At 41.3% G+C, this 13,843-nt stretch overlaps 1 protein-coding gene across 3 annotated transcripts in view; it reads right to left on the bottom strand.

Moving 5' to 3' along the window:
* Positions 1-461: 461 nt before the first annotated feature.
* Positions 462-13,843, bottom strand: part of LOC311585606 (uncharacterized protein) — a 41,556-nt gene continuing 28,174 nt past the window's right edge. For all 3 annotated transcript variants that reach the window (XM_084761007.1, XM_084761006.1, XM_084761005.1), the window contains exons 2-4: positions 9,550-9,676; positions 9,293-9,358; positions 462-8,136 (exon numbers count right to left, since the gene is read on the bottom strand). In XM_084761007.1, coding sequence (XP_084617133.1) covers positions 6,083-8,136; positions 9,293-9,358; positions 9,550-9,676 — 2,247 coding nt within the window. In that variant the 3' untranslated portion in view covers positions 462-6,082. The remainder of the gene's footprint in view (positions 8,137-9,292; positions 9,359-9,549; positions 9,677-13,843) is intronic.

The following is a 13,843-nucleotide window of genomic DNA, read 5'->3' as shown; positions in this document are numbered from 1 at the left end:
CTCTGAGGAGGCCTGAGGGAGACGCAAGCAGCTCTAGGCTTGAACCTCTCTTCACTTACTCTTCTCTGAACTGGCCCATCCAGGACACACAGAAAATAAGCAAATGAAGCCCGTGGAGTATCTGAGTAGCTTTGAGTGTGGCTCTCTTTCCACTGGCTTCTCACCATCCTGGCCCATTTTGGACCCAGACAGCAAATCAGTAAAAATGAGTCATGCTTAGACCAAAAGCCACATTGTCCACTGTACCAAGGAGGCCTGTTGGGCACCTGAGAAGCTTTCAGATTGGAGATCTCTCAAATTTCTTTTCACTTACCAGGACCAACTCAGACACAGAGAACCCAGCGTATCTAAGCTGGTTTTATGCTCTAACAAGAATCATCTGCCAAACTAGGGTGGCCTCTGGGGGTTCTTAAAAAGCAGCCTTTGGCTTGGAGCTCTTTGCCTGCTTCTGACCTGGAACATATTGACTTTTTTTTTTTTAAGATTTATTTATTTATTTATTATGTATACAGTGTTCTGCCTGCATGTACACCTTCAGGCCAGAAGAGGGCATCACATCACAGTACGTTATCGATGGCTGTGAGCCACCATGTGGTTGCTGGGGATTGAACTCGGGACCTTTGGAAGAGCAGGCGGCACTATTACCCACTGAGCCATCTCTCCAGCCCTCTGTATTTCTTTTTAACTTTTTTTAAAAATTTATTTTTATGTATATGAGTGCTCTATCTACATGTATACCTGCAGGTCAGAAGAGGGGGATCAGAGGGTATAGATGGTTGTGAGCCACCATGTGGTTGCTGGGACTTGAACTCAGAACCTCTGGAAAGAGTAGACAGTGCTCTTAACCGCTGAGCCATCTCTCCAGCCCCGTCTCTCTGTATTTCAAAGCTACCAAATACCCCTCCCCTACTTTTCCTCAAAGAATGTAAAACAAGAATGAAGGGTGGATTCACCCCAGACTCTGTGCTGAGGCATAGATGTCAAGAGGGGCAGCACACAGAACAGACATGAGTTTCTCCTTCCATACATCTACATGTCCTTTCCTTCTGGAAGATGGTGGCCTCCCTAATGACCTTGTCTAGCTGCAGTGTTCAGCTACATTCCTCAAACACAAACACGTTGGACATTAAAATTGAGTCTGAACAGAGCTGAGAAGCAGAATTCTGAGTGACACTTTTGTTACTCTCCTTTAACCTGAAAGCGTTAATTAAAGAACATCGATGCTTCTCCTTGGAGTAATAACTAGTATCTTTGAGGTAGTTATCAGATGGAAGTGGGTCTCAAAGTGGCTGAAACATCAAGAAAAGTCCGTGGGTCATGAGTATCTCCGGTGGGCTATTCACTTTGGCTCTCGTGGCTCATTTTAAAATACTGTCATTCTCTAGGCTTGAAGTCAAACTCATGAATAGGTTTCTTCCCACGAATTTTCTTTTTGTAGACATTTGCTTCTCCTGGGTGCGCTGACAAAGGTTCTAATACAATATCTATCAGAGTAAGAGATTTCACCACCTGTCTTATAGATTTGATTGTTGGTGAAGACAGCCCAAGTTCATGCTCTCACATCCTTGTGCTTGTTGGAAATTTACATATATGAAAGATGGCCCAATCCCCTTAAATTTAATTCTGCTTTGCAAAACAACACATTGTTCCTCTAATTGTTCAAAGTATGCACCTCACAATCCCAACACGTAATATTGCACTCAGCTGCCAATTTCAAACATTTATTTGTCTTCATTTACTACAGGGATTGCTCGTTCTTCAGACTTCCCTTCGATGTTCAGAAGCTAACCATGGTTTCTATTTTCTTGTCTTTCTCTCAAACCAAGGTAGTGCTTTTACAGGAGAAGGGCTGTGTGTCATGTATATTCATGTGTAGACATTCACAGTACAGAAATAGTCATTTTCAAACTAGTGCAAGTTGTGCACATACATTGTGTAGGCTTTGATGTGAATTCACAGATTTGTATATGTGATGCGTATAACAATCTAATAAGAGTTACTAGGACGAGGCCGGGCATGGTGGCGCATGCCTTTAATCCCAGCTCTTGGGAGGCAGAGACAGGCGGATCGAAGTGAGTTCGAGGCCAGCCTGGTCTACAAAGCGAGTCCAGGGCAGCCAAGGCTACACAGACCCTGTCTAAATTAAAAAAAAAAAAAGAAAAAAGAGTTACTAGGACATCCAGCACTTGAACCTTTCATGCCTGGTTTATGTCGAGTACCTACAAAGACAGTTTATCACCATTTTAATGCATAAAGATTCTTCTGTATTTGGAATCGTATACTGCCGCGCCACAGAAAACACTAGAGTCTGGATACCCCTATCTCCTGTGATCTAGGATTATGCCACATATGCCAACTTCACTCATGACAGAGATTATGAACTGCTTGTCTTACAAAGTATGTTAAATATTCATAACCACTAAGAGCATGTGCTGCTTTGCGCTTCCTTAATGTCACTAACAAAATGTCCATTTTGCCCTCCCAGTTTCGTAGCGATGTGCTGCCCTGCTTTTCCACCTCTATAGCTCAAAGGAAGCTGAAGACTTTAATACATAAGTCAGATTACATGGTTTTTCTTCCTGCACTGTCACCAAGTTTGTTTTGGTAACTCCTGAAAATGTTTATCACTATCATTAAAGTTTCACCTGATGGACAGAAGTCTGTCGTGGTACAAAATTTCGCTGTGTCTTTGTTCTTTGATGTTTCAACCTATTACGCAGTTTAAAAGGATTCTCCCATGATGTTTCTTAGCACAGATGAAACAAACATAGGTTCTTCTCTCATATACTTGGAATACAGGTTCCCCTTCCTTTACCGCTCCCAGTTTCTCCCCACCTCCTGTCCGGTCAAATCCACCCCACGTCTGTCTGTCTCCTATTGAAAGAAAACAGCCTTCTGAGAGAAAATATCAAACTATGAAAAAAATGAAAGAAGGTAAATCAACTATCATATTGGAGTTGGACAAGACAATTAAAAGTAAGGAGGTGGGGTTAGCCGGGCGTGGTAGCGCACGCCTTTGATCTCAGCACTCAGGAGGCAGAGGCAGGCAGATCGCTGTGAGTTCGAAGTCAGCCTGGTCTACAAAGTGAGTCCAGGACAGCCAAGGCTACACAGAGAAACCCTGTCTCGAAAAACAAACAAACAAACAAACAACAACAACAACAAAAAAGTAAGGGGGTGGGCAAGGCAAGACAGGAGAATTAGCGATACACTTGTTCACACATTCCGGAGTCCCGCCAAAGTGCTACATGAACGCTGTGCTGTCTATGCAGATGACCCGGTGCAGACTCCTGTTGTCCTGTGATGACTCCTTCAATTTTGTGAGTTCATAGGAACGTTGTTCATTTGTTTAATTGGCCAATGCTCTCATGGTACCCTCCATAGTATCTGTATCCCTCACTTTTTCTGCCTCCTCTTCAGTCTGGTTTTAGTGGAGACAATTATTTTTTTTTTTAATTTATTTATTCTTGTTACATCTCAATGGTTATCCCATCCCTTGTATCCTCCCATTCTTCCCTCCCTCCCATTTTCCCCTTATTCCCCTCCCCTGTGACTGTTCCTGAGGGGGATTACCTCCCCCTGTATATGCTCATAGGGCATCAAGTCTCTTCTTGGTAACCTGCTGTCCTTCCTCTGAGTGCCACCAGGTCTCCCCCTCCAGGGGACATGGTCAAATGTGAGGCACCAGAGTACGTGAGAAAGTCATATCCCACTCTCCACTCTACTGTGGAGAATGTTCTGTCCATTGGCTAGATCTGGGTAGGGGTTTAAGGTTTACCGCCTGCATTGTCCTTGGCTGGTGCCATAGTTTGAGCAGGACCCCTGGGCCCAAATCTGCCTATCATAATGTTCTACTTGTAGGTTTCTAGGACCCTCTGGATCCTTCTACTTTGCTATTTTCCCATGCTTCTCTCATCTAGAGTCCTAATAGGATGTCCTCCCCTCTGTCCCAGTTTCCTGGTAAGTGAAGGCTTTCATGGGACATGCCCCTTGGGCTAGTATGCAGATATAAGTGAGTATATACCATTTGAGTCTTTCTGCTTCTGGGTTAACTCACCCATTATGATCATTTCTAGCTCAATCTATTTGTCCACAAATTTCGGGAATTCCTTGTTTTTAATAGCTGAGTAGTATTCCATAGTGTATATGCACCACAGTTTCTTTATCCATTCTTCTACTGAGGTACACTTAGGCTGTTTCCATGTTCTGGCTATTATGAATAAGGCTGCTATGAATATGGTTGAGCAAATTTTCTTGTTGTGTGCTGGAGCATCTTCTGGGTATATTCCAAGGAGTGGAAGAGCTGGGTCTTGAGGAAGCCCTATTCCCAGTTTTCTGAGATAGCACCAGATAGATTTCCAAAGTGGCTGTAATAGTTTGCATCCCCACCAGCAATGAAGGAGTGTTCCTCTCTCTCCACAGCCTCGCCAGCATGTGGTGTCGCTTCAATTTTTGATCTTAGCCATTCTGATGGGTGTAAGATGGAATCTCAGAGTTGTTTTGATTTGCATTTCCCTGATGACTAAGGAGGCTGAGCATTTCTTTAAGTGTTTCTCAGCCACTTGATATTCCTCTGTAGAGAATTCTCTGTTTAGTTCTGAGCCCCATTTCTTAATTGGGTTATTTGGTTTGGTGGTGTTTAATTTCTTGAGCTCTTTATATGTTTTGGATATTAGACATTTGTCAGATGTAGGGTTGGTGAAGATCTTTTCTCAGTCTGTAGGCTGTCGCTTTGTTCTCTTGACAGTGTCTCCTGCCTTAGAGAAGCTTCTCAGCCTCATGAGGTCCCATTTATTAATTGTTGACATTAAGGCCTGGCCTATTGGTGTTCTGTTCAGGAAGTTGTTTCCTGTGCCAAGTGAAAAACAAATGCATGGCTGTGTTAGTCAAGGTTCCCCAGGTGAATACAGCTGATAGAATTAGCCGCTCTGTGTATGTGGAAAGGGGGTTTCTGTCTCACTGGCTGTGGTCCACTAGTCCAACAGTGGCTGACTAACAATGGAAAGTTGAGGAATCCAGTAGACGTTCAGTCCGTGTGTCTGGATGTGTCCGTTGGTCTTCAGTATATAGCTGAATCCCAAAGAAGAAGCTGCTAATGTCGTAAGAGAAGAACTTACTAGCCAGAGCTAGGGCAAGCAGACAAAGTGAAAGAACTGTCGTTTGCAATGTCCTTCATGTATGTAGGATGCCACCAGAAGCTACGGCCTAGATTAAAGGTGAATCTTATCACCTCAAGAGATCCAGATTAAACAAGAGTTTTCCTACTCCAAATGCTGAGATTAAGGAAAATTCCCCACAATATCCAACTCTTTGGGTTTAGTTAATTCCAGATGGAGTCCAACCCAGAATAGGCATCACAACAGCCGAGATAGAAGAACTGAGAGAGAGTTTTCCCTGTGACAGGCAAGGAGAGCATGAGAGTTGTTTCCATGACAATGGTTTTCTTCAACACCAGACAGCTCAAGGTCCAGAGGTTCTGACACTGTCTGTCAGATTTTCCACCGGCTTTGTCTGCTTTTCTTCTGTGTGTCCTGGATGGGCCAGTTCAGAGAAGAGTAAGTGAAGAGAGGATCAAGCCTAGAGCTGCTTGTGTGTCCCTCAGGCCTCCTCAGGGTGGTGGTTAAGGTGGGGTGCAGCCCATGCCCACCTCATCTCTGCTGGCCAACTGTCTGTGTTCTAGATAGACCATGCAGGAGAGGAGTGGGCAGAGAGTGATCCAAGCCTGAAGATTCAACACATTAAGTGCACTTCTTACATTGTTTATTTCCAATATATTTTCACATCTCTTAATATAACTGTCATTCAAAAGTTTTACCACAGTGCTTACATTCATAGGGTTTCTCTGCAGTATGTGTTCTTTTATGAATTACAGTAGGACCATGATGTACAAAGGTCTTTCCACATTGATTACATTCATAGGGTATCTCTCCAGCATGTATGCTTTTATGTCTTAGGAGACAGACTGTTACATGCAAAAGCATTATGACATTAGTAATATTTATAAGGTATGAATGAAAGTATAAATTCTTTCATGCCTTTGAAGAAAACTGTGCTGTGCAAAGGCTTTACCACATTGATTACATTAATAAGGTTTCTTTCCTGTATGAAGTCTTTCATGCCTTTGAAGATTACTGTGCCGTGCAAAGGCTTTACCACATTGATTACATTCATAAGGTTTCTCTCCTGTGTGAATTCTTTCATGCCTTTGAAGATTACTGTGCCGTGCAAAGGCTTTACCACATTGATTACATTCATAAAGTTTCTCTCCAGTATGAAATCTTTCATGCCTTTGAAGAGAACAGTACCATGCAAAGGTTTTACCACATTGGTTACATTCATAAGGTTTCTCTCCTGTATGAATTCTTTTATGCATTTTAAGGTTCCTGTGACATGCAAAGGCTTTACCACATTGATTACATTTATAAGGTTTCTCTCTTGTATGAACTCTTTCATGCACTTGAAGAAGACTGTGCCGTGCAAAGGCTTTACCACACTGATTACATTCATAAGGTTTCTCTCCTGTATGGATTCTTCTATGCATTTGAAGAGAACAGTGCCATGCAAAGGCTTTACCACATTGATTACATTCATAAGGTTTCTTTCCTGCATGAATTTTCTCATGCCTTTGAAGATTACTGTGCCGTGCAAAGGCTTTACCACATTGATTACATTCATAAGGTTTCTCTCCTGTGTGAATTCTTTCATGCCTTTGAAGATTACTGTGCCGTGCAAAGGCTTTACCACATTGATTACATTCATAAAGTTTCTCTCCAGTATGAAATCTTTCATGCCTTTGAAGAGAACAGTACCATGCAAAGGTTTTACCACATTGGTTACATTCATAAGGTTTCTCTCCTGTATGAATTCTTTTATGCATTTTAAGGTTCCTGTGACATGCAAAGGCTTTACCACATTGATTACATTTATAAGGTTTCTCTCTTGTATGAACTCTTTCATGCACTTGAAGAAGACTGTGCCATGCAAAGGCTTTACCACACTGATTACATTCATAAGGTTTCTCTCCTGTGTGAATTCTTTCATGCCTTTGAAGATTACTGTGCCGTGCAAAGGCTTTACCACATTGATTACATTCATAAAGTTTCTCTCCAGTATGAAATCTTTCATGCCTTTGAAGAGAACAGTACCATGCAAAGGTTTTACCACATTGGTTACATTCATAAGGTTTCTCTCCTGTATGAATTCTTTTATGCATTTTAAGGTTCCTGTGACATGCAAAGGCTTTACCACATTGATTACATTTATAAGGTTTCTCTCTTGTATGAACTCTTTCATGCACTTGAAGAAGACTGTGCCATGCAAAGGCTTTACCACACTGATTACATTCATAAAGTTTCTCTCCAGTATGAAATCTTTCATGCATTTGAAGAGAACAGTGCCATGCAAAGGCTTTACCACATTGGTTACATTCATAAGATTTCTTTCCTGTATGAGTTCTTTCATGCCTTTGAAGGTTACTGTGCTGTGCAAAGGCTTTACCACATTGATTACATTTATAAGGTTTCTCTCCAGTATGAATTCTTTCATGCCTTTGAAGATTACTGTGCAGTGCAAAGCCTTTACCACATTGATTACATTCATAAAGTTTCTCTCCAGTATGAATTCTTTCATGCATTTTAAGGGTCCTGTGACATGCAAAGTCTTTACCACATTGATTACATTCATAAGGTTTCTCTCCTGTATGAATTCTTTTATGCCTTTGAAGAGAACTGTGATCTTCAAAGTCTTTACCATATTGCCTACATTCATAAGATTTCTCTCTTGTAAAATTTCTTTCATGTCTTTGAAGGTGACTCTGACATGCAATGGCATTAACACCCTGATTACATTCATATGGTTTCTTTCCAATATGATTTCTTTCATCCCTCTGAAGATGACCTTGACATGCACCACTTCTACAACACTGGTTATCTTCATGGGTTATTTGTTCAGTGTGTGTTCTTTTATGTATTTGGAGACTACTCTGATGTGCAATGGCTTCACCATATTGAATGTCTTCCTTTGCTTTTTCTCCAGTATGAGTTCTTTTATGCCTCTGAGAATGACTGTGATGTGCAAACAATTTACCATGCTGAGTAAATTCAGAGGGTTTTTGCTCCACTATGAGTTCTTCCATTCCTGCAAAGATAATTGGCACAAATGAAAGCTTTACCACAGTCATTACACTGATGAATATTTTTATCTGTGTGATTTAATTTTACATTTTGGTCCAATTGTAAAGAAGAATTAGATATTATGGAATGTTCACTTTGTTTACTTTCATGGTGTTCCCATTCATTATGGGTTGTTTTCCATCTTTGAAGATAACTGTGATGGTAAAAGCATTGATTACACGAACTACATTTACAACATCCTTTTAAAATATAAGAAGATTTTCATATATTTGAAGAAAAATGGTAGAACTCAGAGCTCTACCACAATGATTGCATTCATAAATTTTCCTATAGTGTGACTCATATTATATTTGCAAAGTGAACTGAGAGAAACAGAAGAATTTCTTATTCCTATTACTAAAGAGGATTTTCTATAGTATAAGTTTGTGGATTTATTTTCAATGATGTTGGAAAACCAATTAATTGTAAACTTGTAGTATATTCAGAAAGTGTAGGCACAATGGTGACTACTACATATCTCCTAATTCTTCTAGGTTAGAGAGGAGACATTGCTTGTTTCATTACCTCTAAGCTCACATGGGTGGCATCCATTGTGACATATGACAGACTTATGAAAAGAATAACAAATGAAAGGGTCCCCACTGTAGTCACACAGTTTGACTTTTGTTTTCCTTATAGACATACGGCATAAGGATTAAAGTTTCTCCACAATAACATTCTTGCCTCTCATAAACTGCCACTCACTAAACTTTACAACATTCCTGTAAATAATATGAGGAAAACTAGCTTTATTATGGAGCATTTGTTTATTAGATGTTTTGAACATAGACTTATTGCCTATGCCTTGGGCATAGCTTTTATAATATCTAAGTCATATGAGACTAAACACATTAGGGGTTGTGTAGTCTAGCTCTCATGGGGCTGCCATTCAAATGGTGACATCTGTTAATGCATGGTTTTCTTGTCTTCTGTCTTCGAGAAGTGCTTTGCAATCATAAACCAGATACCTGCCATTGATGTACATGGTTTTGTGAGAATTTAATAATCATCAATATACTTAAGGAAGTGCATTTTTACACTGTTGATTTTCCTGAAAACTTGCAGGACACATTATAATTTCTTCAGAGGCATATTTGTATCAACTTGTGTAATGTAATTACCTTTCTTGTCTTCTAGACCATTGAAAATGTTCTCAAGAATTGTATTGTGGTCTTCCCAATTGTAGCCTAAAATATAATAGCAGAAATTGATTAATTTTTTTTTTTGGAAATTAGGCAAAATTTAAGTAACCACCTTCAGTAAACATTAGAAACATCACTAATTTATTTACCTCATTCTTAATTGAAATAACAAATAACTGTATCAAAGAAACACTTGTCCTTACATTGTAAAAAGAAAGAAGAAATCACTGTCTTACCTATATCAGTGAGGTTCCTGTAGGTCTCCAGCATCACATCTTTGTAGAGACTCTTCTGGGAAGGATCCAGCAAAGCCCACTCTTCCAGAGTGAAGTTCACATGCACATCATCATAGGTCACTGCATCCTATACACCACAGACATGTGATAAGACAAAGTGACATAAGACATAGTGACAACACTGCAAACGTATACGCTGTTGACAACAGACTCATGTAATTCTGATGCTTCTTCCACTTATTTCCTGACACAGATGTTCTAATGTAATCACCAAGGCATTTCAGATAGAAGTTGAATAATGATGCTCACTTCCATCATTCCTGCACCCCTTGGACAGGATACAGCTTTGCAAGAGGAATGCCCATCAACAGACATAGAGAGAGAGAAACAGAGAGACAATCAAGCAGCTCAACACTACTGAACTCACATCACAGAAACTGTATGAGCAACTGCTAACTATAAATATGAAGGGAAGGCTGGGTGTATTTTTTCATGCCTGTAATCCCAGCACTCAGGAGACAGAGGCAGGTGTATCTCATTGAGGTGTGTGCTGGCCTACACTATGCAATCAGCTTCAGCACAGCATGAGGTTCATATGAAGACCCTGACATGTCTCAAAAAAAAAAAAAAACCAAACAAAAACAAAAACAGGTAATCAAACAAAAAAGACAGAAAGAACTCAGAGGTGTTTACTGAAGTTCCTACTAGGTCACACACATTCACCCCAGCTCTGTATTCATCTTCCGGAAACCTCAAATGCCCCAGTTTAAAATGTAACACCAATAACATCTCTCTAATAGAAAATGCATGTTCAAACAGTTACAAATTGATGGATGTATGAGCAATATAAGTTTTTATCATAAATAAACCACCTAGGGCAGGAGAGATTACAACAGAGCTCTTGTGGGTCCTGCAAATAATTGGAGTCCATTGCCACTATTTAGATTAGAGGCTCACAACTACCCATTATACTGTGGTCAGATTTCTGAGACCATCCTCAGACTACGGTGAGTATCAGACACACATCATGTACATATTCATGCATACAGGCAAAATACACATTTATTCAAAAAAATTCAAAACAACTGTAACAGGTAGAAAGAATTTCAGACACCTGAAACCCAATGACATAAAAGGCTCATTTAGTATTAGTGTAATAAACACAGGCCATCCTGAGAAATAACATATACTCTATGACACATTTCAAAATTCAAGACAAGGATGAAAAGAAATACAACAGCATATGCTTGCGTATACCTACACGCCAATCCAATCTCCTTAATAATATTAAAACAAAAAAAAGCCAGGAATTTTGGCTCAATCAAACCTCAGTAGTCTGTAGGGCCTTTTGCCATATCAAGTCTTTGTGTGTTCTGCGATTGTTCAAAAGATATTATTCCGGGTTCTGCCCTACATCAAAATAACTTATTGCATACTGCTTTTGGTAATAACTTGCTACTCAGGTAATGAACAGTTTTTGTGGGATCACAGGCCATGACTCTGGGAGCTTAGCACAGAGGCACAAGCTAGAAAATGAAGGCAAAGACCATGATAAACACTGTTCCATAGCTTGTTCTCTCCTCGGTCAGCGTCTCATGTTCACCTGGCCCTTTTATGCAGCCCACAGCCACTTGTTTTGGGATTTTGCAACGCTCAGTGGAAGAGTCTTCCCATGTCAATCAACCATCAACACAATTTTTCACAGATATAGCAAGCAACCAGTGTGATGGGGGCATGCCCTCAATTGAGGCACCCTCAGATAATAGTTTGCTTTGGATTGTAAAGAACTGTCAACACTTTGCCTTTTGTTTAACTTCACCTAACGTTCAGAGACCTTATTCAAGATACTAGTGAGAATCGTATCCCTGTAAGAGCGTAATATCCACAAACCTCTAACAAAGGATAGAGAGATATATGGACCCATATGATTCTGGAAAAAGTTCAAATACACTCGTCATTTTACCTACGGTCTGCCACCAACAACCAGACCAGACGAACTTAGATAAAGACACATGAAGAGGATAGAAATAAACGTTAAGAGCTAGTTTACCAATAATGGAGGTAAAGATGTGCCTCCTGATGCATATTTTATATACAACCTGGTTAGACAGACACTGACAAATGACAAGAGAACTTCCTATATGCTCCAGAGTTCTCACTCCCTCCTTCCTTTGTTGCAGCCTCCAAGCAGTGTTTCCCCTGGTACAAAAGCCTAAGAAAGACAGCTCAGAAGAGGATAATAATGTCTGGGGGGAAAAGTTAACCTAGGAGGAGAAATCTAACTCGGAGAAGGAGGCAAAAAAGTACCATAAATCTAACTGGTCCCCCCCCCCACATGGCCCCACAACACTTACCTTCCAACCATGCCCACCTCTTAGCATCTCTAATCTTCTTCCTCAACCCAATGCTAACGACTTCCCATCACATTCTTTCATTGAAACCTTGAAGAAAGTTTTACCCCACCCCTCCTCACATTTACAGGAGGCCACACTGCCCAGGCTTTCAATACGTGGTACACAATTGGTAGCTGCTTTGTATATGAAGGAGCCTGAAAATCTGGCTATACCATAATGGAGGATACTAAGGTTTTGAGGCACAGGTCCTCCCTGCAAATACCACTAATCAACAGGCCAAGCTAACAGACATTACCCCTGCCTTCCAGTTGGCACAGGGACAGTCCTGAAATATTCATACAGACCACAAATATGCCTTTCCTATCCTCCTATCCCATGCAGCCATGTGGAGAGAGGGCAGGTTACTAACAAGAGAGTGAGGACCTATAACTAACGGAGACCAGGTCACGGCCATGCTAAAAGCCTCTCACATTTCCACATCTATTGGAATTGTCCACCCTAGGTCACACCAGAGTGACAATTCCATAGTCTCTAAAGGAAATAACTAGACTGATGAGGCAGCTAGGGCTGTGGCCTTTGGAAGCCTAAACTTGTCTCAGCCATCACTAGAAATCCACACCCTACAACCCTCACACCCCACATCACCTCCTGATACTCGTCAAATTCTGTCCTGTTCACCCTAATATCCAAGTCTGATGTAACTTTGTTAAAACCCACTACATCCTACTGACATGAACTTAAACATCTTAAAGACTATTACTACCTCCTGTTACACCTGTCAGTTGTCAAATCCTAACTGCAGGTATCGTAGCCCCCCTTTCCCTTGTCTCCAAGTTAGGGGCTCCCTCCCTGGGACTGACTGGCAACATGAGTTCACCCACATGCACACAGTCATGCATGCCTAGTATCTACTGGTCCTGGTAGACACATTCTCAGGATGGGTGGAGGCCTTTCCCACTACCAACACCTCCTTCCAGAGATCACCCATCACTCTGGAGTCTCTGGCTTCATCCAACTGGACAATGATCCCGAGTTCACATCTCGCGTTTCCCAGACTTTACCTAAAGCCCTAAACATTCCTTGCTATTTTCATATCCCATACTACCCACAGTTCTCAGGAAAGGTAGAGCCAACTAACTGGTCTTTAAAAAAATATTCTCATTAAACTGTCACCGAAATTTCACCTTGACTGGGTGACATTCCTGCCACTAGCTCTATTCAGGCTGAGGCCTAAGAAAACTGCTTCTATTTTACCCTTTGAGCTCCTTTCAGGACAACCAGTCCTAACACCCATTTTTTTTTCACTTAAATCAGCACCCCTCCCTGACCATGTACCCACGAGTTACTCTGTCATCTCTGCTCCCTACTATGAGACTTCACTGACCACCATCTAGTCCACCCCTGTCCCCCTCCTGTAAACACTGAAGATCATCGGGTCCTTTGTCTCCTCCAGACCAATGTCCCTCAGCTCTTTCCATCAAATAGCAGAGCCCTTCAAAGTAAGTCTTCTGACTCCCACAGCTGCAGACCTGGAAGGCTTCCCTCACCTCTGTAACCTCAGGCCTTTTAACTCACCTCTTCAAGATAATGCCCGTTCCTACCTACCAACTCCAACAGGGCCCTGCTCCCTTAAGCTCCAAGAGGAAGGCTGAGCCCAACCACCTTGCCTCCTACTCTGGAAAAGTGAGGCTTCACTCCAGCAGCCATGGTCAACTCTACTCTATTGGATACATAGTTTCCCTCCTCCCCCTCTGGTCTGTTCTTGTACAGGGTAACCCTTATATTTCAAGACTCAAGGTTCAAGAAGCCCTCATTTGTTCATAACAGTCTCTCTGAGTAGAGTAGGGAAATTGCTCTATGGCTGGGTGTCAGAAGCCAAGTGAATTCGCCATTACCCCCATATCCAGCCCTCTTCTCTTATTTGATAGAATTTTTTGTTA

Source organism: Acomys minous (assembly GCF_964271855.1).
Source record: "Acomys minous genome assembly, chromosome: 16".
In the NCBI taxonomy this organism is placed as follows: Eukaryota; Metazoa; Chordata; class Mammalia; order Rodentia; family Muridae; genus Acomys; species Acomys minous.
This window is presented reverse-complemented; position numbering and strand designations above follow the sequence as displayed.